The sequence below is a fragment of the Hippopotamus amphibius genome, chromosome 10, assembly GCF_030028045.1.
Source record: "Hippopotamus amphibius kiboko isolate mHipAmp2 chromosome 10, mHipAmp2.hap2, whole genome shotgun sequence".
NCBI classification, from domain to species: Eukaryota; Metazoa; Chordata; class Mammalia; order Artiodactyla; family Hippopotamidae; genus Hippopotamus; species Hippopotamus amphibius.
Genome location: NC_080195.1, coordinates 51340956 through 51364947, shown reverse-complemented (window position 1 = coordinate 51364947; position 23992 = coordinate 51340956). Strand labels below are relative to the sequence as shown.

General features: G+C 33.5%; 1 protein-coding gene across 2 annotated transcripts in view; it reads left to right on the top strand.

Moving 5' to 3' along the window:
- Positions 1–23992, top strand: part of STXBP5L (syntaxin binding protein 5L) — a 387479-nt gene that overhangs the window by 105428 nt on the left and 258059 nt on the right. For both annotated transcript variants that reach the window (XM_057697539.1, XM_057697540.1), the window contains exon 6: positions 4811–4874. In XM_057697539.1, the coding sequence (XP_057553522.1) occupies positions 4811–4874 (64 nt within the window). The remainder of the gene's footprint in view (positions 1–4810; positions 4875–23992) is intronic.

Here is a 23992-nt window from a genome sequence, read left to right as displayed (position 1 = left end):
ACAGACACACACACACACACACACACACACACAGTCTAAGTTACATAATTGTTTTTCTCTATAACTCTGATTAAATCAGCCTATTTTCATGAAACTTGACTGTGGTCTTTACAATAAATCTACTATTCCCTATTCTCAATGTTTCAAAGTACATGTATATTACTTGATAGGGATGGTTGTTACTAGTTATATTTTTATTACAATATTCCATCTCTATTATGTCCTAATAAGTTTTTTTTTTATTAATGATAACTCTTTCTCATTAGGTTAAGAACTGCTCCAGGGCAGAATTCACTGTTCTTTTCTTTCTTGATATTTGGCTTATTTTGGTGCTTTCCACAGAATGGCTACTAAATAACTAATGACATTAGTGAAAACTAGTATGATAGATACACTGTGCTATTTAATTATTACAGCCTTCATTTATAATTATAACTGGTATGAGTTATTTTGCTCATATATATTTTAATATTCTACATGTATATTTTTTTAAACATTTATCCTATTGTGTGTCTCCCAAAAAGTTATTTATTTTTTCAGCTATTTGGGAAAGGCTTTTCTCCCTATAATCTTAGTTCTATAAAAGCATTAAATAGGGCTGAACTTAATATTTGTTTTCATAATATTGTTTTAGGATGCTGATAAAGATACAAGTAAACTTGGGAGATTAAATTATAGAGATTTTATATAAATTTAATATTAGTACAAATAATAATGTGTATCTTTTGTGTTCAGTTCAATGCTGCTAAAGTAATTAAGAAGAGTTTTTTATCTAAATAGATCAAATATTTCACCACTCTTACAATGTTGTTTCTATATACATTTACTTAACAAATCCTTTTCCATAGTTCAGATTAATACTACCTGAACTATGATTTATATATACCCTTTATCTATTTACATAGTCTATACTTTATGATTTCAGAACTAATGAAGATTTTAAAATGTATATTATAAAAGAGGATAAAATTAGGAAAAATTAAAGATATTATAAGGCACTTTAATTTTTCATATGATCTTATACATGTGATTCTGAATAAAATCTCCCATTTATATAAATCTGGTGTTTATTATAGAGTTGTACGTGCCTCTGAAAATTACTTTGAAATATCCTCAAGAAATTATTAGTAGCCATCTTACCTCCTGACTGTTTCTTGCTTTATTTAGACTAGATTTCCAAAAGTGTTCCATGGAATTAGTCCCACTGTGTTAGATGTAATTTAAATGCTAGCTTCCTGTCTCCCAGAGCAGTCAGTCTTTTAATTGCTCTCTACCTCTTGAGATACATTAGAAAATGCATGCTACTTATTAATATGTGTTAAGTGTAGGGGACAATAGTAGAAAATGTATTTAATTAAGATTCATTTTATAATTAGAATTTTAAACAAATTTTAACAGTACATGTTTTAAGTATGAGAAATGTAGAATTATCTTTAAGAGATATGTGAGATTATTTTTTAGTTTTTACTTGAACTACTTTTCATTCAATGTTTGTTATTTTTTTAGCTTTTCTGTATTTTTAGTGAAGTCTCCTAATTTTAATTGTAAGCATTTCCCATAATTATAAGTAGTTTGTGTTCCCATAATATATATATTGGTTATTTGGAAACTGGAAGCCATTTTTGTGATGTTTGTAGAAGCAGTAACATTTGTAGAATACCTTATAAAATAGTGGTGTAGAATAAAACTGACATTAAAAAATTTTATGTCAGAAAATATATTCCAGATTATAGCACAGAAATAGCTGTTTCTGCAGGACAGCCCTAGCTTAAAAAAAAAAAAAAAAAAAGAACCAATTTTTTCTACACATGATTAAAAATTTGAGCATGAAATTTAGAACTAAGTCATAAATGTAAGGCTTACAGCCTTCAAATATATTTATTGAGCACTATGATATGCTAGCTCCTAGAAATAAGTATAAACTGGGAAGACATAGTTTCTCTCCTCTCAGGAATTCCAGTTTAATAAAGGTGAGATTACGTAAAAAGGCAATTATGGTATATTGGAAATATAATGTGACAAATTCTGTAAGAAGGATACCGAATATAAAGGTGAGATCTCAGAGAAGTATCTGTGAGGGAAGTTACATCCATGAGATCTGAAGGATGAGTTTAGTTAGATGAGTGGAAAACGGGGGGAGAGGGTTTCCAGAAAGAGGAAACAGAAGTTTTAAAGAATAGAATGTGAGAGACTTTTTGTTCCATGCACAGAAATTTTAAGTAGTTTAGTTGGTTGGAAAGTCTGAGGGAAAGGATGGCAAGAGATAAAGCTGAGAAGATAGTAAAAATATATAGTATGAATGGCTTGTAAGCCAGTTTGAGCATTTAGACTTTATCTAAGGTCAGCAGCTAGGTTTTGAAGGGTTTTAAGCAAAGAATTGACTTGACCAAATTTGCATTTAGGAAGTCTACTCTGAATGCAGGTTTGGAGAAATCACTGAAAAGAGAAAAGACTGTATTCTTGGCAAAAATTAGGGTGGATTTAGGGGGTGAAGATAAGCTGACATATTAAAGAAATAGAAGATAGAAGAAACAATACTTGGGTACTGTGGGAAGATGTAAGAATAATATATTAAGAATTGAGTGACCGGAAGTGTTTGGCTTGAGTAACTATGTAGATAAGGGTGCCATTTAGTGAAAGAATGCAGGAGATTGAGTAGGTTGGGGGTAAAGTAATCAGTTCAATTTTAGGTAGGTTAAGTTGTATGTGTTTTTAAGTTATTTAAATGGAATTGGTATGGGAGAATGGTAGGATGTGGGATATTTAGATCTGAACCTAATGAGATCAGAATTTACATGGTCATTGAAACTTTGAGAATATATGAGGTTGTGCATGAAGAGTGTATATAAATTAGTTGGCAAACTTGTAGATAGTGAACCAGTTCTGCGTCACAGATTATGTTTTGTTTGCCCATCAGAATATTTAAATATATTCTGAATTATTAGTTTCCAATATTTAAGAACTGGTAGAGATAAAAATTTGGATTTCCAGCTTTTCATGAAAAAAATTCCTGATGAAACAATTCCAGTACAGTATTCTTTCATGGCAGTTAGTAATCAACTGGAACTAACAACTTCCCTTTTGTAGGTGGGTAGTGTGCTACCCATTCAGCACAATTCTTATTCAGCCTGTGAAATTCATTTGTAATACCTGCCTGGCTCCTGTGGGCTATTGAATTCATGACCATATGTAAGATGAGAGTACATTGAAGTCTAGGACAGAATACAAAGGAATATCAGTATTTAAGATAGGACGAGAAAGAAAGTCCACAAAGAAAACTATCAAGAAGCCATTGTGGTGAATGGGAGGAAGAGAAATAAATAGGGATATTGGAAGAATTACTGGGCATTGTTTAGATGACTACCATATGAATTTAAGTTCGTTGATAATTCTATCTAAAGTAATTTTTATGAGATATACAGAATCCAGAGTACAAAGTTGCTTTTTTAAGTCAACTTCTAATGGCTGTAAGTTTTGCAAGGAATGATTGGTGGTTTTTGGAATTTCAATGTTAGAGAAAAAGTCAGAAAAAATACATCAAAATGTTAATAGTCATATCTAGGCAATGAAAATATGAGTTTTCCTCTTTTGTTATCTTCTAAGTTTCAGGGTTGTTTTAAATTTCTTTTACAGTAAAAAAATCTCTTCTATAGTCTGAAAAAATTATTACAAATACCTGAAGTTTAATTCTAGATTTTTTTCTGAACTTGAGTGTTTTATAGGGTCTGATAAGCTAAGTGGAAGAGTCTTCCATATTAACTAGTGTTTCTCAAAGTGTATTTCAGAAATTCCCTCAATAGAAGATCAGTGAAAAAAGAGTCTATGGACCACTAATTTTGGAAAATATTGAAGATTTTCAGTGCTGATTTTCATATTACAGCTCTAAGACATTCTGTAAAAGAAAAACATATTTAACTTTAATTCAGGTTTCCCAAACTTTTTTTTGATATGGAACACTCTTCATGTGAAACACCTTATATATTCACTAGTTTATCATGGAGTATACCTTGGTATTTGTTGTTCCAGTCAAACCCAAGAGACAGATAGGGATTTTGGTTTGTTGGATATTATTAGTTACCAAAAGATAATTGAAGGACACTGTGTTTTATCAGAGGCATTTATACTGTAATAAAGCACTGCATTTATATATGAATGATATATTACATATAAACATAGAATTGCAAAAAATTTTGTAAACTTTTTATGAAGTCTTTTCTTCCTGCACATATCCTAGAATGCAAATAGTCACTCTAATTTTTAATTATTCCAGTGGTTTATAACAATCATAATACATACTATTTATTAAATATGATGTTTTGGCATCATATTAGATGCTATATGTATATTTTAACCCTCACAATTACTCAGTAGGTTCACTACTATCATCTCCAATTTTAAGTGAAAAAGCCACTAACAACATTTATAACAAATAAGTATTTTGCAGTTCGATTGAAATGGGTTTACAGCATCAGCCTTGTAACTGTGTAAGTAAAACTTCATTCTCAAATTTTCAGAGAACCAGATCTGGCAACAAACATTATAAGCATATAAGATAATGAAGAATCCCATTGTTATGTGGATCTATGTTTTTAAACCTGATTTTTTAAAAAATGGACCTACTTTAATAGAGTTAGTAGGAGAAAGAAAAGTAGTCTTAAAGAAAAACAACCAAAAACTCAAATCAATCTAAGCTAAACTCCAGAATATTGGGAGTGTATTCCAGTATAATCTTAATTTCTTTGTTTCAGTTTCTAACGGTAAGGTGTTTTAATGTTTTTTTTTTAATTACTCTTTTGAATTGATTTAACAGATCCACAAAGACTCATCCAGGTCCAGTTGTACATTTAAGTGATAGCCCAAGAGATGAAGGGAAAGTGAGTATTACAATACCATTATTCTTGAATTTATTTTCCTTATTCTTAAACAAAGGTGTTCCTTACTATTATTTTATACCTGACATCTAGCACAGTGCATTCAGTGTAATCTAAATTAATGAGCAAATAAATGAATGAACATATAAGTTACACTAATAATGGTCCCAAATTGAGTCTTTAGTTTCACCTAAAGTTCATATTTAATTTTAGAATTTTGAGGAAGGCATGTACCACATAGAACAACTTTAATTTTCAAATATTCAATGTTTGAAGGTAAAAATATTATCAATATCATTAATCATTGGCCCCTGATATTTAGTAATGGTAATGACAAATGACCAATATTAAATAATCATAAATTAGCCAATCTTAATTTTATAAATAGGTAATAATATATAAAATGTTCTCAGATTACAGACATAATCCTTATTAATTTTGATTATTCATAATTTTTCTTTAATGATGAGAAACAAAGTTGGTAATGTGAAAAGCTCTACAGTGTCACTTTCATTGTAAATATTGTCTCTTCAAGTACATAATTTTTGCTAAGTACTATACAAAACAGCCAAATAAATTATTTAATATAGTTTTGGTTCTTTATTTTTAAATGATAGAAACTGAATTAGCCTAATAAATATTGAACCTGAAAGACAAGTCCTCCGATGGTGAGAGAAAGAACATTGAATTTCTTCAACTTGATTTATAAGAACAGTGTAATTCCAATCAGGTGTCATTAGAATTTACTTTTTTAGTTGAAGTATAGTTGATTTACATTATTATATTAGTCTCAGGTAAACAACATAGTGATTAAGTATATTTACAGATTATACTCTATTAAAAGTTGTTAAAAGATAATGGCTCTAATTCCCTGGGCTATACAATATATCCTTGTTGCTTATCTACTTTATACATAGTACCTTATATCTCTTAATCCCATACCCCTAACAACTTGCGCCTCCCCACTTCCCTCTCCTGTCTGGTAATCACTAGTTTATTTTCTGTATCTGTGAATCTGTTTCTGTTTTGCTATATATACTCATTTGTATTATTTTTTAGATTCCAAAAGTAAGTGATATATAATATTTTTGTTTGAATAATTTCACTAAGCATAATATTCTCTCAGTCTATCCATGTTGCTTTTTATCTGTTCATCTGTTCATGGACACTTGGGTTGCTTCCACATCTTAGCTATTGTAAATAGTGCTGCTATGAAGATTGGGGTGCATGTATTTTTCTGAATTAGTGCTTTCATTTTCTTAAGATATATACCTGGGAGTGGAATAGCTGGATCATATGGTAGTTCTATTTTTAGTTTTTTGAGAAATGTCCATACTGTTTTCAGTATGGCTGCACCAATTTACATTCTCACCAATAAAGTACAAGGGTTCCATTTTCTCCACATCCTCTCCAACATTTGTTATTTATGGACTTTCTGATGACAGCCATTCTGACAGGTGTGAGGTGATATCTCATTGTGGTTTTAATTTGCATTTCTCTGATAATTAGAAATATTGAGCATCTTCTCATGTGCCTGTTAGCCGTCTATAAGTCTTCTTTGGAAAAATGTCTATTCAGATCGTCTACGCATTTTTTAATCACACTGTTTGTTTTTTAATATTGAGTTGTATGAGCTATTTATATATTTTGAATATCAGCCTCTTGTCAGTCATATCATTTGCAAATATTTTCTCCCATACTATAGGTTGTCTTTTCATTTTGTCAGTGTTTACTTAGCTGCAAAAGCTTTTAAGTTTAATTAGGTCCCATTTGTTTATTTTTGCTTTGTTTCTTTTGCCATAGAAGGCAGATCCAAAACATAGTGTTACAATTTATGTCAAGAGTGTTCTGCATATGTTTTCTTCTAGGAGTTTTATGGTTTCAGGACTTACATTTAGGTCTTTAATCCATTTTGAGGTTTGTTTTTTTGTTTTTTTGTTTTTTGTTTTTGCATATGGTGTGAGGAAATGTTCTAATCTCACTGTTTTATATGTACCTTTCCAGTTTTCCCAGAACCACTTATTGAAGAGACTGTCTTTTCTCCATTTTATATTTTTTCCTCCTTTGCCATAGGTTAATTGACCACAGGTACAAGGGTTTAGTTCTGAAATCTCTATTCTGTTCCCTTGTATGTGTCTTGTTTTGTGCCAGTGCCATGCTTTTTTCATGACTGTAGTATTATAGGACAGTCTGAAGTCTGGAAACATGATACCTCCAGCTTTGTTCTTTTTGCTTAAGATTGCTTTGGTAATTTGGCGTCTTTTGTGATTCCATATGAATTTTAGGATATTTGTTTTAGTTCTGTGAAAAATGTCATGAGTATTTTGGTAGGGATTGCATTAAATCTGTAGATTGCTTTGGGTGGATAGACATTTTAACAAAATTAATTTTTCCAATTCAAGAGCACAGGATATCTTTCTATTTCTTTGTATTGTTCTCAATTCCCTTTATCAATGTTTTACAGTTTTCACAGTGTAGATATTTTATCTCCTTGATTGTTTATTTCTAGGTATTTTATTCTTTTTGATGGGATTTTAAATGGGATTGTTTTTTACTCTCTCTTTCTGGTAGTTCATTGTTAGTGTATAGAAAATCAACAGATATCTTTTTTTTAACCTTTTATAAAGTTTATTTTTTCTTAAAAACTTAAACTGTTTCACATCAGCATTAATGCTATCCAAATTCTGTTTTACTAGTCATGTTTAGTGGGTTGCATTTCATCTACTTTTCAAAAGTAAGAATTATTAAGGAAGCCAATAAAAGTTTTTCAGAAAACAAAATTAGGAGGAAAAAAATAAGGAAAGAAAGTTGTCCATAATCATGTTCCTTTTGGCCATCTTTTCTTCCTACTTAATTTAGCCCAAATTTGTGAGTAGCTCCCTGAGCCTTAGCCATTAAGATCTAATGGTTATAGCTATAGTTCTTCTGAAGAGTCAGAGGCAAGTGGCATTTGTATACCGTTTTTTTTTTAGCTCTTTAATGGAATATAATTGCTGTACACTCTTGTACCAGTTGTTGAGGTACACCAAAGTGAATCAGCTGTATTTACACATATACCCCCATATCCCCTCCCTTCCGTGACTCCCTCCCACCCTCCCTGTCCTCGACCTCTAAGGCGTCACCCATCATCAAGTTGATCTCCCTTTGTTATACAGCAACTTCCCACTAGCTATCTATTTTACAGTTGGTAGTGTAAATATGTCTGTGCCACTCTCTCACTTCATCCCAGCTTCCCCTTCACCCACCCCCCCAACCCCGTGTCCTCCAGTCCATTCTCTGCATCTGCATCCTTATTCTTGCCCTGTCATTCAGTTCATCAGTACCATTTTTTTTGAGATTCCGTATATATGAGTTAGCATACGGTATTTGTTTTTCTCTTTCTGGCTTACTTCACTCTGTATGACAGTCTCTAGGTCTATCCACCTCATTACATATAGCTCCATTTCATTCCTTTTTATGGCTGAGTAATATTCCATTGTATATATGTGCCACATCTTCTTTATCCATTCACTTGTTGATGGGCATTTAGGTTGCTTCCATGTCCTGGCTATTGTAAATAGTGCTGCTGCAATGAACATTATGGTACATGTTTCTTTTGGGATTATGGTTTTCTTTGGGTATATGCCCAGGAGTGGGATTACTGGATCATATGGTAGTTCTATTTGTAGTTTTTTAAGGAACCTCCAAACTGTTTTTCATAGTGGCTGTACCAACTTACATTCCCACCAACAGAGCAAAAGAGTTCCCTTTTCTCCACACCCTCTCCAACATTTATTGTTTCTAGATTTTTTGATGAAGGCCATTCTGACCAGTGTGAGGTTATACCTCATTGTGGCTGTGACTTGCATTTCTCTAATGATTAGTGATGTTTAGCATCTTTTCATGTGTTTGTTAGCCATCTGCCTCTCTTCTTTGGAGAAGTGTCTCTTTAGGTCTTCTGCCCATTTGTGGATTGGGCTATTTGCTTTTTTGGTATTAAGCTGCATGAGCTGCTTGTATATTTTGGAGTTTAATCCTTTGTCAGTTGCTTCATTGGGAAGTATTTTCTCCCATTCTGAGGGCTGTCTTCTTGTCTTGTTTATGGTTTCTTTTGCTGTGCAAAAGCTTTTAAGTTTCATCAGGTCCCATTTAGCAACAGATTTCTATATATTAATCTTGTATCCTGCAATTTTGCTAAATTTGTTTATTCTAATAGTTTTATGTGGAGACTCTAGAATTTTCTATATAAAGTATCATGTCATCTGCAAATATTGACAGTTACTTCTTCCCTTCCAATTTGAATTCCCTTTAATTCTTTTTGTTGTCTGATTCCTGTGGCTAGGTCTTCTAATATGTTAAATAGAAATGGCAAGGGTGGGTATCCTTGTCTTATTCCTGAATTTATGGGAAAGGCTTTCAGCTTTTCACTGTTGAGTATGATGTTAGCTGTGTGCCTTATTTATGTTGAGGATAGATCAAAAGCTAGGCCACAAAAAAAGTCTCAACAAATTTAAGAGGATGGAAATTATACTGAACATTTTTTCAAACCACAACAGTATGAAACTAGATATCAATTACAAAGAGAAAAGTGGGAAAAGAACAAACATGTGGAGACTTAACAACATGCTACCAAAAAAACCAATGGGTCAATGAGTAAATGAGAACATACCTTGAGACAAATGAAAATGGAAACACAACACTCCAAAATCGATGGAATGCAGCAAAAGCAGTTCTCAGAGGGAAGTTTATAGTGATATAGGCTTTCATAAAGAAACAAGAAAAATCTTAAACAAACAATCAAACCTACCACCTGAAGGAATTAGAAAACAAAAAGGAAACAAAGTCCAAAGTTAGTAGAAGGAAAGAAATAATAAATATCACAAAGGAAATACATAAAATAGAGATTAAAAAACAATAGAAAAGATCAATGAAACCAACAGCTGCTTTTTTTATAAAGATAAACAAAATTGATAATCCTCTAGCCAGGCTCACCAAGCAGAAAAGAGAGAAAACTCAAATAGACAAAATAAGAAATTAAGAGGAGAAATAACAACCAGTGCCACAGATATCTAAAAAAATCATGAGAGAATACTATATACAGAATAATAAGATAATAATACAACAGTTATATGCCAACAAATTGGACAGCCTAGCCGAAATGGACAAATTTCTAGAAACATACAGCTTACTAGGAATGAATCAAGAAAAAACATAATTTGAACAGACCAATCACTAGGAAGGAAATTGAATTTGTAATTAAAAAAAAAGAAAACTCCCAGCAAAAATGTCTAGGACTGGACAGCTTCACAGGAGATTTCTGACAAATGTATAAAGAAGAACTTATACCTATCATTCCCAAACTTTTGCAAAAAAAGAAAAAACTGAAGAGGATGGAACAATCCAAAAATCATTCTACTGGGGTAAGTGGGGGAGTTTGGGGGTGGGATGAGTTGAAAGATTGGGATTGCCATATATACATTACTACTAAGGAAAAAAATATCAAATTGTACACTTTAAATATATGCAGTTTATTGTATGTCAATTATATCAATAAAAATTCTTAAAAAAAAGGACACATGCACCCCAGTGTTCATAGCAGCACTATTTACAACAGCCAAGACATGGAAGCAACCTAAATGTCCATTGACAGCTGAATGGATGAAGAATATGTGGTATATTTATACAATGAATATTACTCATCCATAAAAAAGAATGAAATAATGCCATTTGCAGCAGTGTGAATGGACCTAAATATTATCATACTAAGTGAAATAAGCCAGACAGAGAAAGATAAATATCATGTATCGCTTATATGTGGAATCTAAAAAAAAATGATACAAATGAACTTATATACAAAACAGAAACCCACATGGACCCATAGACATAGAAAACAAACTTATGGATATCAAAGGGGAAAGGGGTGAGGGAAGGGATAAAATAGGAGTTTGAGATTAACATATACACACTACCACATATAAAATAGATAACCAACAAGGACCTACTATATAGCACAGGGAGCTATGTTCAATATTTTGTAATAACCTATAAGGGAAAAGATCTGAAAAAAAAAATGTATGTGTAACTTGAATCACTTTTTTCTACATGTGAAACTAACACAACATTGCAAATTAACTATACTTCCATAACAAATTTTAAAATATTAAAAAAAATCATGAAAAACAAAAGCAAAACCCCAAAATCATTCTACTAGTCTAGGAATGAATACCCTGATACCAAAAACCAGACAGATACTACAAAAAAAGAAAATTACAGGCCAACATCTCTGATGAATATAGATGTAAAATCCTCAAGAAAATATTAGGAAACAGAATCCAACAGTATGTAAAAAAAGATCATGCACTATGATGAAGTAGGATTTACTCCAGGAATGCAGGGATGGTTCAATATTTGCAGATTAATTGATGTGATACACAACATTAACAAAAAGAAGAATAAAATCACACAATCATCTCAACAGATGCAGAAAAAGCATTTGACAAAATGCTTTTATCCTTTCATGTTAAAAATTCTCATTAAAATGGGTATGGAAAATTTACTTATTTTTAAAGAATTTACAAGCTGATTTTAAAATTCATAAGAAAATTAAATGTTTAAGAATAGGCAAAACATTTTTTAAAAATGAATAACCTTATGATATTGGTACTGGGGGATGCAAGAAGACCAATAGATCTAAACACATATTCCAGAAATGGTTCAGGTGTTTGGGAGAATTTTGTTTATTTTAGAGAAGATGTTTCAGGGCATGATAAACTATTGAATAAATGGCTTTAGCCAATTGGTATCCATTTTGAAAAAATTTTTAGATCTCTACTTTATATTACTCACAGAAATAAATTCCAGATGGAGAAAATACATATAAATGTTCAAGTCTCAACTCAGAGAGTTTGAGAAGAAACAGTAAGAAACAGATTGTTACTGTGTAGTAGGGACCTCCTAAAGCAAGCTTTAAGGAATATACCATAACAAGACAATCATGATAAGAGACAGGCAACAAAGTGAGAGACAATGTTTGCTAGATATATAGTAGGCAAATAATGAATATGCAAAATATACAAAGATCTTTTGCTAAATCCTCATCTTTCATAATAGGAAATTAATAGATAATGTCTAATTAATCAAGAAATAGCAGTATAAATATAATTAGAAATATGAAATTAAATCTGTTAGAAAGGATGATTTTAAGAGTTGAAGATCTGGTTGTCTCTTACCTCCAAAGATCAGGGTTTGGCAGTGAGGAGGAACCGGCCTCCTTATTAATCACTAGGGAAATTCAATATGCCCCTTTTGCCCCCATTAGACTGCCCTAATATTAAAAATTAAAAATAATAATATCAGGTACTGGAAGAGGCATTGAAAAATGGGCATCTACATATAGCAACCATGGGTATACATACTAGTATGGGCAGTTTGTTATCAACATTTAAAACATGTTGATAGATAGAAAATCCATTTCAGATATCTATCCTATTTATATGACCAAAGGGCAAAATACTGAAAACAGCCTAAAGATCTGTTAATAGAAAATTGAGTAAATGAATGATGATGTATACATACTGTGGAATATTATGCTGATAAGGAAAGTTCTTTAAGCCACACTTTTAAAAGAAAAGATGCAGAACAATAAGTGTAGTATAAAACCACTTGAATAATGAATTTGTGTTTTTACTTTCAAATGTTCAAGGAAAAAAGCCTAAAAGGAAATGTATAAATCTGGGGAGGATACTAGTGATTGGAATTGGGGACAATGGTCAAAGTTATTCTTATTTTACTTGTGTTGTTCAAATTTTTGAAAATATAATGTGTTGTGTAATTAAAAATTAAGAAGAATTTAAAATAAATTAGTATTGAAGGAGGGCAGACAGCAGTATCAAGCAGTATCAGCAATATTTCATCTTGTGGAACTGAAAACCACAGCCACAGAAAGATAAGAGAAAATGAAAAAGCAGAGGACTTTGTACCAGATGAAGGGACAGGATAAAACCCCCAAAAAACAACTAAATGAAGAGGAGATAGGCACCCTTACAGAAAAAGAATTCAGAATAATGATGGTGAAGATGATCCAGGACTTGGAAAAAAGACTGGATGCAAAGATCAAAAAGTTTACCAAACACCTAGAAAATTAAAGAGCAAACAAACAGATATGCAACACAATAACTGAAATGAAAAATACACTAGAAGGAACCAATAGCAGATTAACTGAGGCAGAAGGGTGAATATGTGACCTGGAAGACAGAATGGTGAAAATCACTGATGCAGAAAAGAATAAGGAAAAAAGAATGAAAAGAACTGAAGACAGCCTGAGGTACCTCTGGAACAATGTTAAACACACCAACATTCGCATTATAGGGGTCCCAGAAGGAGAAGAGAGAGAGAAAGGACCCAAGAAAATATTGGAAGAGATTATAGTTGAAAATTTCCCTAACATGGGAAAGGAAATAGCTACCCAAGTCCAGGAAGCACAGAGAGTCCCAGGCAGGATAAACCCAAGGAGAAACATGCCAAGACATATAGTAGTCAAATTGACAAAAATTAAAGACAGAGAAAAGTTACTAAAAGCAACAAAGGAAAAATGACAAATAATATACAAGGGAACCCCCATAAGGGTAACAGCTGATTTCTCAGCAGAAACTCTGCAAGCCAGAAGGGAGTGGCACGATATATTTAAAGTGATGAAAGGGAAGAGCCTACAACCAAGAATACTCTACCCAGCAAGGATCTCATTCAGATTCAATGGAGAAATCAACAGCTTTACAGACAAGCAACAGCTAAGAGAATTCAGCACCACCAAACCAGCCCTACAACAAATGCTAAAGGAACTTCTCTAAGCGGGAAACAGAAGAGAAGAAAAGGACCTACAAAAACAAACCCAAAACAATTAAGAAAATGGTAATAGGAAGATACATCTTGATAATTGCCTTGAATGTAAATGGACTAAATGCACCAACCAAAAGACACAGACTGGCTGAATGGATACAAAAACAAGACCCATATATATGCTGTCTACAAGAGACCCACTTCAGACCTAGGGACACATACAGACTGAAAGTGAGGGGAAGGAAAAAGATATTCCATGCAAATGGAAATCAAAAGAAAGCTGCAGTAGTGATACTCATATCAGATAAAATAGACTTTAAAATAAAAAATGTTACAAAAGACAAGAAAGGACATTACAGAAAGATCAAGGGATCCCTCCAAGAAGAGGAGATAACAATTATAAATATATATGCACCCAATATAGGCACACCTCAATACATAAGGCAAATGCTAACAACTATGAAAGAGGAAATGCAAGGCAGAAATAGAGACATAGATGTAGAGAACAAACACATGGACACCAAGTGGGGAAAGCAGGGAGGGTTGAGGGGGAATGAATTGGGAGATTGGGATACCAAATTGTAGACTCTAAATATATGCTGTTTATTGTCTGTTAACTGTATCTCAATAAAAATACTTAAAAAAATAGTATTAGAGGCAGAAGACTGTGTTTGAATTGTGGCTCCACTGCTTATTAGCATATAACCTTGAATAAATCACTGGGCTTCCTGTAGATTAGTTTGTTCATCAGTAGTGTTTTGTCACATACAAATTCTTGATTTGAATGCACTCCATCTTATCAGTCTTTTCATTTGACTCCTGCATTTTTTTGTTATCCAGTAGATCTTTCCCTTCCTGAGAGAAACTATAGTTCTGTTTTTTCTATCAGTTTTATGGCTTTCCACTTCACAATTTGATTTTAATCTATGTGTAATTTATTTTATGTTGGTTTGAGATAAGGGTATACTTTCATTTTTACAAGTAAATAATTCATTTATTGAGTAGTCAGTTCAGCTTCCACTGATTTATAAGGACATCTCAGTTACATATCAAGTTCCTATTTTTGGGTGGGTCTTTTTTGTTGCACTGATACATTTATTTATTAGTCAACTGATAGCCTACATTATTAGTTATAATAACTTTACAAAATAAGTTGATATTTTATAGGTTCCCACCTTCTTCCTCTCTCATATTGGCTTTTTATGACCATTTATTCTGCTATATGAATTTTAGGATTAGCTTATCAAGCTCTATGTAAATCCTTGTTGGGATTTTGTTTGAAACTTGAACATATTGATGAATTTAGACAAAATTTACATCATTGAGACATGAGTGTTCCATCTTTCCATCTTATAAACATGATATATTTACTTTGGCTTTCTTTTATGTTTTTTATATGGCTTTATAACTTGTTCAAAAAAGTCATGCATATCTTTTGTTAGCTTAAATTTAAGTACCTTATAGGTTTTATTGCTCATATGAATTAATTTTCTTAAAATCAGTTTCATAATCAATTATTTGTATATAAAATATTATTCATTTTTGTTATTTTATATTTGACTACATCACTGAATGTTTTATTTTTAGTAGCTGTCTTTAGATTACCTGAAATATTCTGTGTATAAAAGCATAGGAATTGTAGACAAATTTTTTTCACATATATGTCAATGGAAAATTAATCAATAGTAAATTTTTGAAAGAAATAGAAAATTTTATTCAAGCCAAATTGAAGGTTATAACCTGGGAACAGCTTCTCAGAAAACTCTGTGAACTGCTCTACCCATTAGAGATCAAAGCATAGTTATATAGGTTTTTGAGACAGAGAGCTATACATTTAATGATGTAGATAGTTTACACAATCAGATCTGCAAGTACAAAGTAACGGGTCATCGTGACCCCTTACAAAATTAAAAAGGAATGTTATCTTTTGAGGAGTTGTCCAGTTGGTGCTAGGAGAATGTTGCTCTTTATGGTTGAGCAGGTATTTCTGCCAATGGGGGGGTTTGGTCAATGTGTAATGCAGATACACAATGCACAGTAGAGGAGAGAGAGAAGGCCAAAGGACAGGAAAATATTTTTATGTTTAAATTTTCCTTGACTTGCCTTAGAATGAAAAAAAAATGTGTGTGTGTGTATATATATATGTAAAAAAAAAATATATATATATATATATATATATATATAATTCTTTTGTTGGATAGGAACCCAGGAACCCAGTGTAATGCTGAATATAAATGATTTTAATGGTAACTTTGATTCTAACCGCAAAGGAAATGCCTCCAAGATTTCAAGTTTAAGTAAGATGTTTGCTTCAGGTCTTTGATTGATGAAATTAGAAAGTTTCCATCTCTTTCTGATATTCTAAGGCCTTTACATGATGAATCGTGTGGAATTTTAGTGAATGCTTTTCTGTAGGTATCAAGATGTGTTTTGTGTCAGTCTCAGCCTATTGATAAAGATGCTATTGATAGTGATGCTAGAAATGCCTGGGGATACTCAACTGGGGGAGTCCTCACAGACATTTGCCCTTTTGAAGCCAATTTTGTGGCTGCAACAGCCCTCATGATTCTTACTGTGATTGCAAGATGCACCTCAGCAACAACCATCTGAGAACTTTGAAAAACAAGGTTTATTACTCATAGGTCCTGGAGAGTACATGGCAGGGCTGGGGCTGCACAGGGATGTCGTAGTCAGGGGGAGAGGGAGAGAGGGACAGAAAAAGAGAGAGTGAGAGAGAGAACATGGGAGTTCTACTTTTATTGAGATTGGGGTGGGATGCCTAGGGTATCGCAGGCTCACTTTATTGGTGAAATTTAAAACATGAGGAGGAATTAAAGTGCAAGAAGGGAAAAGCAAGCAGTCGGTCAAATGGTCAGTTTATCTAAGTCAACCAGAGCTTTCTTAAAAAAAGGAAGGAAGAAAGGAAGAAAGAAATTCATGGTGGGGCATCCTGGCTCTCTAGTTGTGGAGCTTTCAGTGGGTTTTTTCTAGATGGAGGTTTTTGCAGTGGATGCCTCCTTAATCAAAAGCTTGGTGTCAGGCACTTACATTACAATTTAAAAAGCTAACTGTCAGGTGCTTACACTACAAAATGACTATTCCTTAGTAATTTGTTGAAATATGTAAATAGATTTTCTAATGTAAACGTTTTTGCATTTCTGGCATAAATTCAAACTGGAAGGAGAAAAGTTTCATGGAGGCTTGTTGGTGAAGTGAAAAAAGGAACAAATTACAGATGTTAAGGTTCCTACTGAAGCAAATAGTATCATAAAATTGGAAAAAACCCCTCTCCCTGAGATACCATTTACTAAAGAAACTGCACATTAGTCTATCAAATACAAGAGGGTGCTCTTGGACTGAGAGGTGCCTGTATTGGGCATGGTATTGTGTACATCTCCTTGAATTCTCTCAGCTTTGCTTGTCTCTCAAACCCTTGGCTGTTTGCTTCACCTCAGTTATGGCAGGGTTAATCAGCTTCATGCACTACTTTATGTATGTATGTATGTATGTATATATGTATGTATGTATATTTTCTTCAGATCTTTATTGGAGTATAATTGCTTTACAATGTTGTGCCAGTTTCCCTGTACAACAAAGTGAATCAGCTGTATTTATATGTATATTGCCATATCCCCTCACTTTTGAGCCTCCCTCCCACCCTCCCTATCCCACCTCTCTAGGTCATCACCAAACATTGAGTTGATCTCCCTGTGCTACGCAGCAGCTTCCCACTAGCCTTCTATTTTACATTTGGTGCTGTATATGTGTCACTGCTACTCTCTCAGCTTCCCCTTCCTCCCATATGTCCTCAAGTCCATTCTCTACATCTGTGTCTTTATTCTTGCCCTGCCACTAGGTTCATCGCTACCATTTTTTTTGTTTTTAGTTTCCATATATATATATGCATTAGCATATGGTATTTGTTTTTCTCTTTCTGACTTACTTTACTCTGTATGGCTGATGCTAGGTCCATCCACCTCTCTACAAAGAACTCAGTCTTGTTCCTTTTTATGGCTAAGTAATATTCCATTATATATATGTGCCACATCTTCTTTATCCATTCATCTGTTGATGGACATTTAGGTTGCTTCCATATCCTGGCTATTGTAAATAGTGCTGCTGCAATGAACATTGTGATACAGGTATACTTTTGGATTATGGTTTTCTCAGGGCATATGCCCAGTAGTGGGGTTGCTGGGTCATATGGTAGTTCTATTTCTAGTTTTTTAAGGAAACTTCATACTGTTCTCCATAATGGCTGTATCAATTTACATTCCCACCAACAGTGCAGAAGCGTTCCTTTTCTCCACACCCTCTCCAATATTTATTGTTTCTAGATTTTTTGATGATGGCCATTAGTTGACTGGCTATACCCAGAGTCTCTGTCTCCTGCCTGTAATTCTGGATTTAGATAATGTGCCATACTGTAAGGCATGAGATCTGGCTTCCCTAACAGCTGCCAAAGGGGTCAAATGACACAGACCTGGAGTGCAGGGGCATTAACTTCCCATGGCAAAAACCTTGACCAATATTATTAGAAAAGACGTAAGAAATAAATTGTCGCTCCCTTCCTCCCTGTGGTTGGGCTATTCTGAATCATGGTTTTTCCTTGTAAAGTGTTAGAGACATCCTGCAAAGCCAAGCAGGTATACCTGCTAAGTTATTGGCTTTGTCTTTTCTGCTTTTTCCAAAAAATAGTGATTAGTATGATAATGAATCATCTTTTACTTCTTTGCTTTACTTCACTTTTCCTTTATTATTGCAGTCCTGAGATTATACCTCTTAGTGAAACATTAACACTCTGGCCTTGCCTCAGTCTATTTTCTACAGAACCCTGGTTAAGACAATGGTATCAGAATTTTTCTAGATCAGGGAAAGGGAACTACAGCCCCTGGGACAAATCTAGTGCACTGCCTGTTTTTGTAAAATGGTGTATTGGAGCACAGCCATACTCATGCATTAACATATTTTTCTGTGGTTGTTTTCTTACTACAAGAGCAAAGCTGGATAGTTGTGATAGAACTATATGCCTGCAAAGCCTAATGTATTTGCTATCTATCCCTTTATAAAAAGTTTGTTGATCCCTGTTCTAGACTGTAGACCCTGAGGATGGGATTTTGGAGTTGGGTCCTCTCCTATCTAAAATCAAAGGACCCAGTGAAGGTGTCAAGTGAAGTGGTTTAAACCCTATCATGTGGTAACATCATAATTCTTGAACATTCACCTTTGATTAATTAGGTTGAGGGGCTGATGGAAAGGTAAGATGATAGGAAATCAAATATTTGGGGTGCTTAATTGATAAAGGGCAATGATAATTATAATGATGATGGAATAAAATAGCTTCGATTCCACTTGTATTATTTTCTATTCCAGTTTAAGTGTGACAAATTTAGTAGTTTGAAACAACACAAATGTGTTGTCTTACAATTCTGTAGGCCAGAAGTCTAACACCAGGTCTCACTGTGCCAAAACCAAAATACTGCAGGGTTGCATTCCTTTCTGGTAGCTCTAGTGGAGAATCTTTGCTTGCCTTTTTCAGCTTTATACATTCCTAAGCTTGTAGCCACATTCCTCCATCTTTAAATACAACAATTTAGCATCTCCTTGACTTTCTTCCATCATCAGATCTCTTTCTAACCACAGCTGGGAAAGGTTCATCATTCTTCAGGACTCGTATGATTAGATTGGGCCCACTTGGATACTCCGGGACACTCTCTCCATCTCAACAAACCTTAGTTACATCTAAAAAGTTTTTGTCATATAAGGTAATATATTTACGAGTTCTGAGGATTAGGGCATAGACAGCTTTGGAGGGAGCATTATTTTGCCTACTAAACACTGGAGACCGTGTGAAAATAAAAAGATCAACTCAGGACAGTTCACTACTGATTTAAGGCATTCCAGATGCCCTCTAAAGCAGCTTTAAAGGAACAGTTACCTCCTGCAGCTCTAGGGCACACTGAGCTAAAAATAGGCCCAGGATCTTTTTATAAGGAGACTAACCAGATAGTTTGAAAGGTCTTATTTGTTAAAGTCAAAGCCCTGATAAGGAAAGAGTATGACCCTGACATCTGGTATAGCTTTCTAGGGCTGCCATAACAAAATTGTATAAACTGGGTAGCTTAAAACAACAGAAATTTACTAATTTACAGTTTGCATGCCGGAAGTCTAAAGTTAAGGTCTTAGCTGGGCCATGCCCTCTCTGAAGGCTCTGGGAGAGAATGCTTCGCTTCCTTTTCAAGCTTCTGGTGCCTTCTAATGTTCCTTGATTTGTGGCAGGATAACTCTAATCTCCTTCTCTGTCTTTACATGGCCTTCTTCTCTGTGTCTCTGTGTCCTTTCTTCTTCTTTTACAAGGACACCAGTCATTTGATTTTAGGGCCCACCCTAAATCAAGGATGATTTTGTCTCAAAATTCTTAACTAATTACATCTGCAAAGACCCTGTTTCCAAGTAAGGACACTTTGTGAGGTTCTTCCAACTCTCATTGGATCTGGTGAGCAGAAGTGGCAAGTAGCTATATAAAGCTTATAAGACTCATATTCAGAGACTCATGTGTCATAAGCCCTTGCCCCATAAATATCTAGGACCTGGCCCTACATGTGATGATTTTGAGGGTCTAGTGATCTGGGAGATGGAGGGACATCTCTTCTAAGGTAAAACATAAACTTTTGTAGTTCTGCTTATTAAGAAAGTGTCATGTCACTTGGTGGGCATTTTTGGATTTGGATAACAGTATATAAGGCCCTGGAAATTACTGTTCCAAATCATTTTTTTAGGTTGTCCAAAAGTCTGCCACTTTTGAGTGGCGCCTAGAGAAAAAAAGGTCTCTTCCTTAAGTTCAAATGCAGGCTACCTTACCATTTGGTAACTCTAATCTAGAGCTTAATATATTTGGTAGATAAGAACACTATTGGAAAGCCCAATAAGAGAGGAACAACAGCTGCTCTCCATTTTCAAAGTAATTCCTGGCATGCTAAGTGGGCCCTTGTAGAGACCGAACACCTAAACATGGGACACCAAGTGACTATGTGACTTGACCTGTCCAGCATAAGTTAGATGTTATCACATTCATTGATTCCTAGAATTGGGTAAGTGATGTGACAGTCCATTTTACAATTCAAGGCTGATTTCCTGAAAAGGTGTATTCAGGAAATCAGCTTTGAACTGTCCAAAAGGCCTAAGTAAATTGGATAAGTGGGCAACCAAGAATCCCTAGGTTGCAATAATGCCTTTTTCCAACTCACATATATGGTCTTGGAGTAGGAGGGGAATACATAAAACCAACTGATGGAGGAGGAAAGAATTCAGGCTTGGTTCACAGACAAGGTCAAATGATTGGTTGGTACTATCTGGGCAAGGAGTACTGCTCAATTACATCTCTACTTAGGGGGTAACCCAGAGTAACCTGATGAAGAAAAATCCTTGCAGTGGATAGATCTCCACACAGTATATTTGATTGTGCGTTTTGTATCGAGAATGAAACACAATAATAAAATCCAGAAACAAAAATTTCTTTCTGTTCAGTGGAAATGTACATTTATGCAACCACTGTGGAAACTATAGTGGTTTTTCCAATATGAGGCTCCTCAAAAAATTAAAAATAAATTCATCTTGCAATTCCACTCCTGGGTATTTATCCAAAGAAAATATAAACACTAATTAGAAAGGATATGTGCACCTCTATGTTTATTGCAGTGTTATTTACAATAGGCAAAGTATGGAAGCAACCCAAGTGCCCATCAATAGAGAAAAGGATTTAAGATGTGGTATACACACACATGCACACACACACAGAAGAATATTTCTGTCTTAAAAAGAATGGAATCTTGTCATTTGCAACAACATGGATAGACCTAGAGTGTATCATGCTAAGTGAAGTAAATCAGAGAAAGGCAAATACTTTATGAATCATTTATATGTGGAATCTAAAACACAAAACAAATGAACAAATATAACAAAACAGAAATAGTTACAGATACAGACAACAAACAAGTGGCTGCAAGAGAGGAGAGGTTAGGATGAGCAAAGAAATTGGTGAGAAAGATTAACAAACCTCCAGTCGCAAAATAAATGTCATGTGAGGAACATAGTCAATAACTATGATTAATTGTGGTGATCATTTGAAATGTATAGAAATACCAAATCACTATGTTGTGTAATAGAAACTAACATAATGTTGTAGGTCAATTACACTTCCAAAATTAACAAAAAACTCATAGAAAAAGTGATCAAATTTATGGTTACCAGAGACAGGGAGTGGAGGGAGGGGGCATTGGATAAAGGCAGTCAAAAGGTACAACCATCCAGTTGTAAGATAAATAAGTACTATGGGTGTAATGTACAGCATCAGAAATATAATTTACGTTGTCGTATGTTATATATGAAAGTTGTTAAAAAAGCAAAACCTAAGAGGTCTCATCACAGGAAAAATGTTTATTTTATTTCGTATCTATATGAGATGATGGATGTTCACTGAACTTATTTGATGAACATTTCATGATGTATCTGTCAAGTCATTATGCTGTACACCTCAAACTTATACAGTGCTGTATGTCAATTATATCTCAATAAAATTGGAAGAAAAAAATTAAATGTCATACCTAGAAAAAGACACGTCTGTAATTTGTGTACTTTTCTCTATGTATATTTCAATAAAAATTTATTAAAAATTAAATACCTATTCTTGATAAAATAAATTTATAAAATATTGAATGAATTCATATTTCTTTAATGATATATATTTTATATGTATGTATATTATATATGTATATTATATATATATTTATATTATACATATATATAAAAAATCTGGAATTTTATTTAATAGGAAAACACCAGAGACACTGCTACTAAAGTTAGGAAGAAAGCAACAATGCTTATCCCCTCCACTATTTTTAACACTATAGGGTGTTTTAGTAATGCAGTTAGACAAGTAAAAATTATTAGAGGCATAAAAATTGGAAAGGAAGAAGTAAAATAGTCTCTATTTTAGATTATATAATATACTTGGAATGCCTAAGAAAATCACCATTAAAATTAATACAAAGAGTAAAATAATTTAGAAGGTAGCATACTAAAATCCAACTATAGAAACAATGCCCTCTTAGAAAAGATAATGAAGACAAGATCCTGTATAAAATAGCAAGAAAAAAAATTTTTTAATAATTTGCTATAAAATTAACAAGAAAATCTATATGTGGAAAATTCAAAATTCCTGAGCACTGTAAAAATATACTTGAATAAGTGAAAGGTATTCTTTGCTCTTGGATAAGATGACTCATTTTTTCTTCTGTTTATTGAACTTTATTCTCTTTTTCTTGACATTCTAAAGTCAAATGCTTACATGTATTAAAAATTTATATGTTTCTCCTTTTAATACATACAGGCACACCTTGATTTATTGTGTTTCACTTAATTGCACTTCACAGATACTGCATTGTTTTTCCAATAGTCTAGCAAGTCTATTGGTGCCATTTTTCCAACAGCATTTGCTCACTTTATGTCTCTGTGTCACATTTTGGTAATTCTCACCGTATTTCAAACTGTTTCATTATTATACTTCTTAAGGTGGTCTGTCATCAGTGATTATTTTTAATTGAAGTATGGATGACTTACAATATTGTATTAAACTGTACAACATAGTGATTTGATACTTTTATAGATTATGCACCGTACAAAGTTATTATATTATTGACTGTGTTCCCTGTGCTGTACATCACATACCTATGACATTTTAAAACTGGTAGTTTGTACCTCTTAATGCCCTTCACCTATTTTGCTGCCTTCCCCTCTGGCAACCACTGGTTTGTTCTCCATATTGTTAAGTCTGTTTTTTGTTTTGTTGTATTTGTCTGTTTTGTTTTTTAGATTCCACATATATAAATAAAAATATATACTATTTGTCTTTCTTAATCTGACTTATTTCACTTAGCATACTACCCTCCAGGTCCATTCATGCTATCACAAATGTCATGATTTCATTCTTTTGTGTGGTTGAGAAATATTCCTGTGTGTGTGTGTGTGTGTGTGTGTGTATGTGTGTGCGTGCGTACCACATCTTTATCCATTCATCTGTTGATTGACACAGGTTGCTTCATATCTTGGCAATTGTATATAATGCTTCAGTGAACATTGGGGTGCATGTATCTTTTTGAATTAGTGTTTTCACTTTCTTCAGATAAATACCCGGGAGTGGAATTGCTGGATCATATGGTAGTTCTATTTTTAATTTTTTGAGGCGCCTTCATATTGCTTTCCATAGTGGCTGAACCAATGTACGTTCCCCCCAACAGTGCACAAGGGTT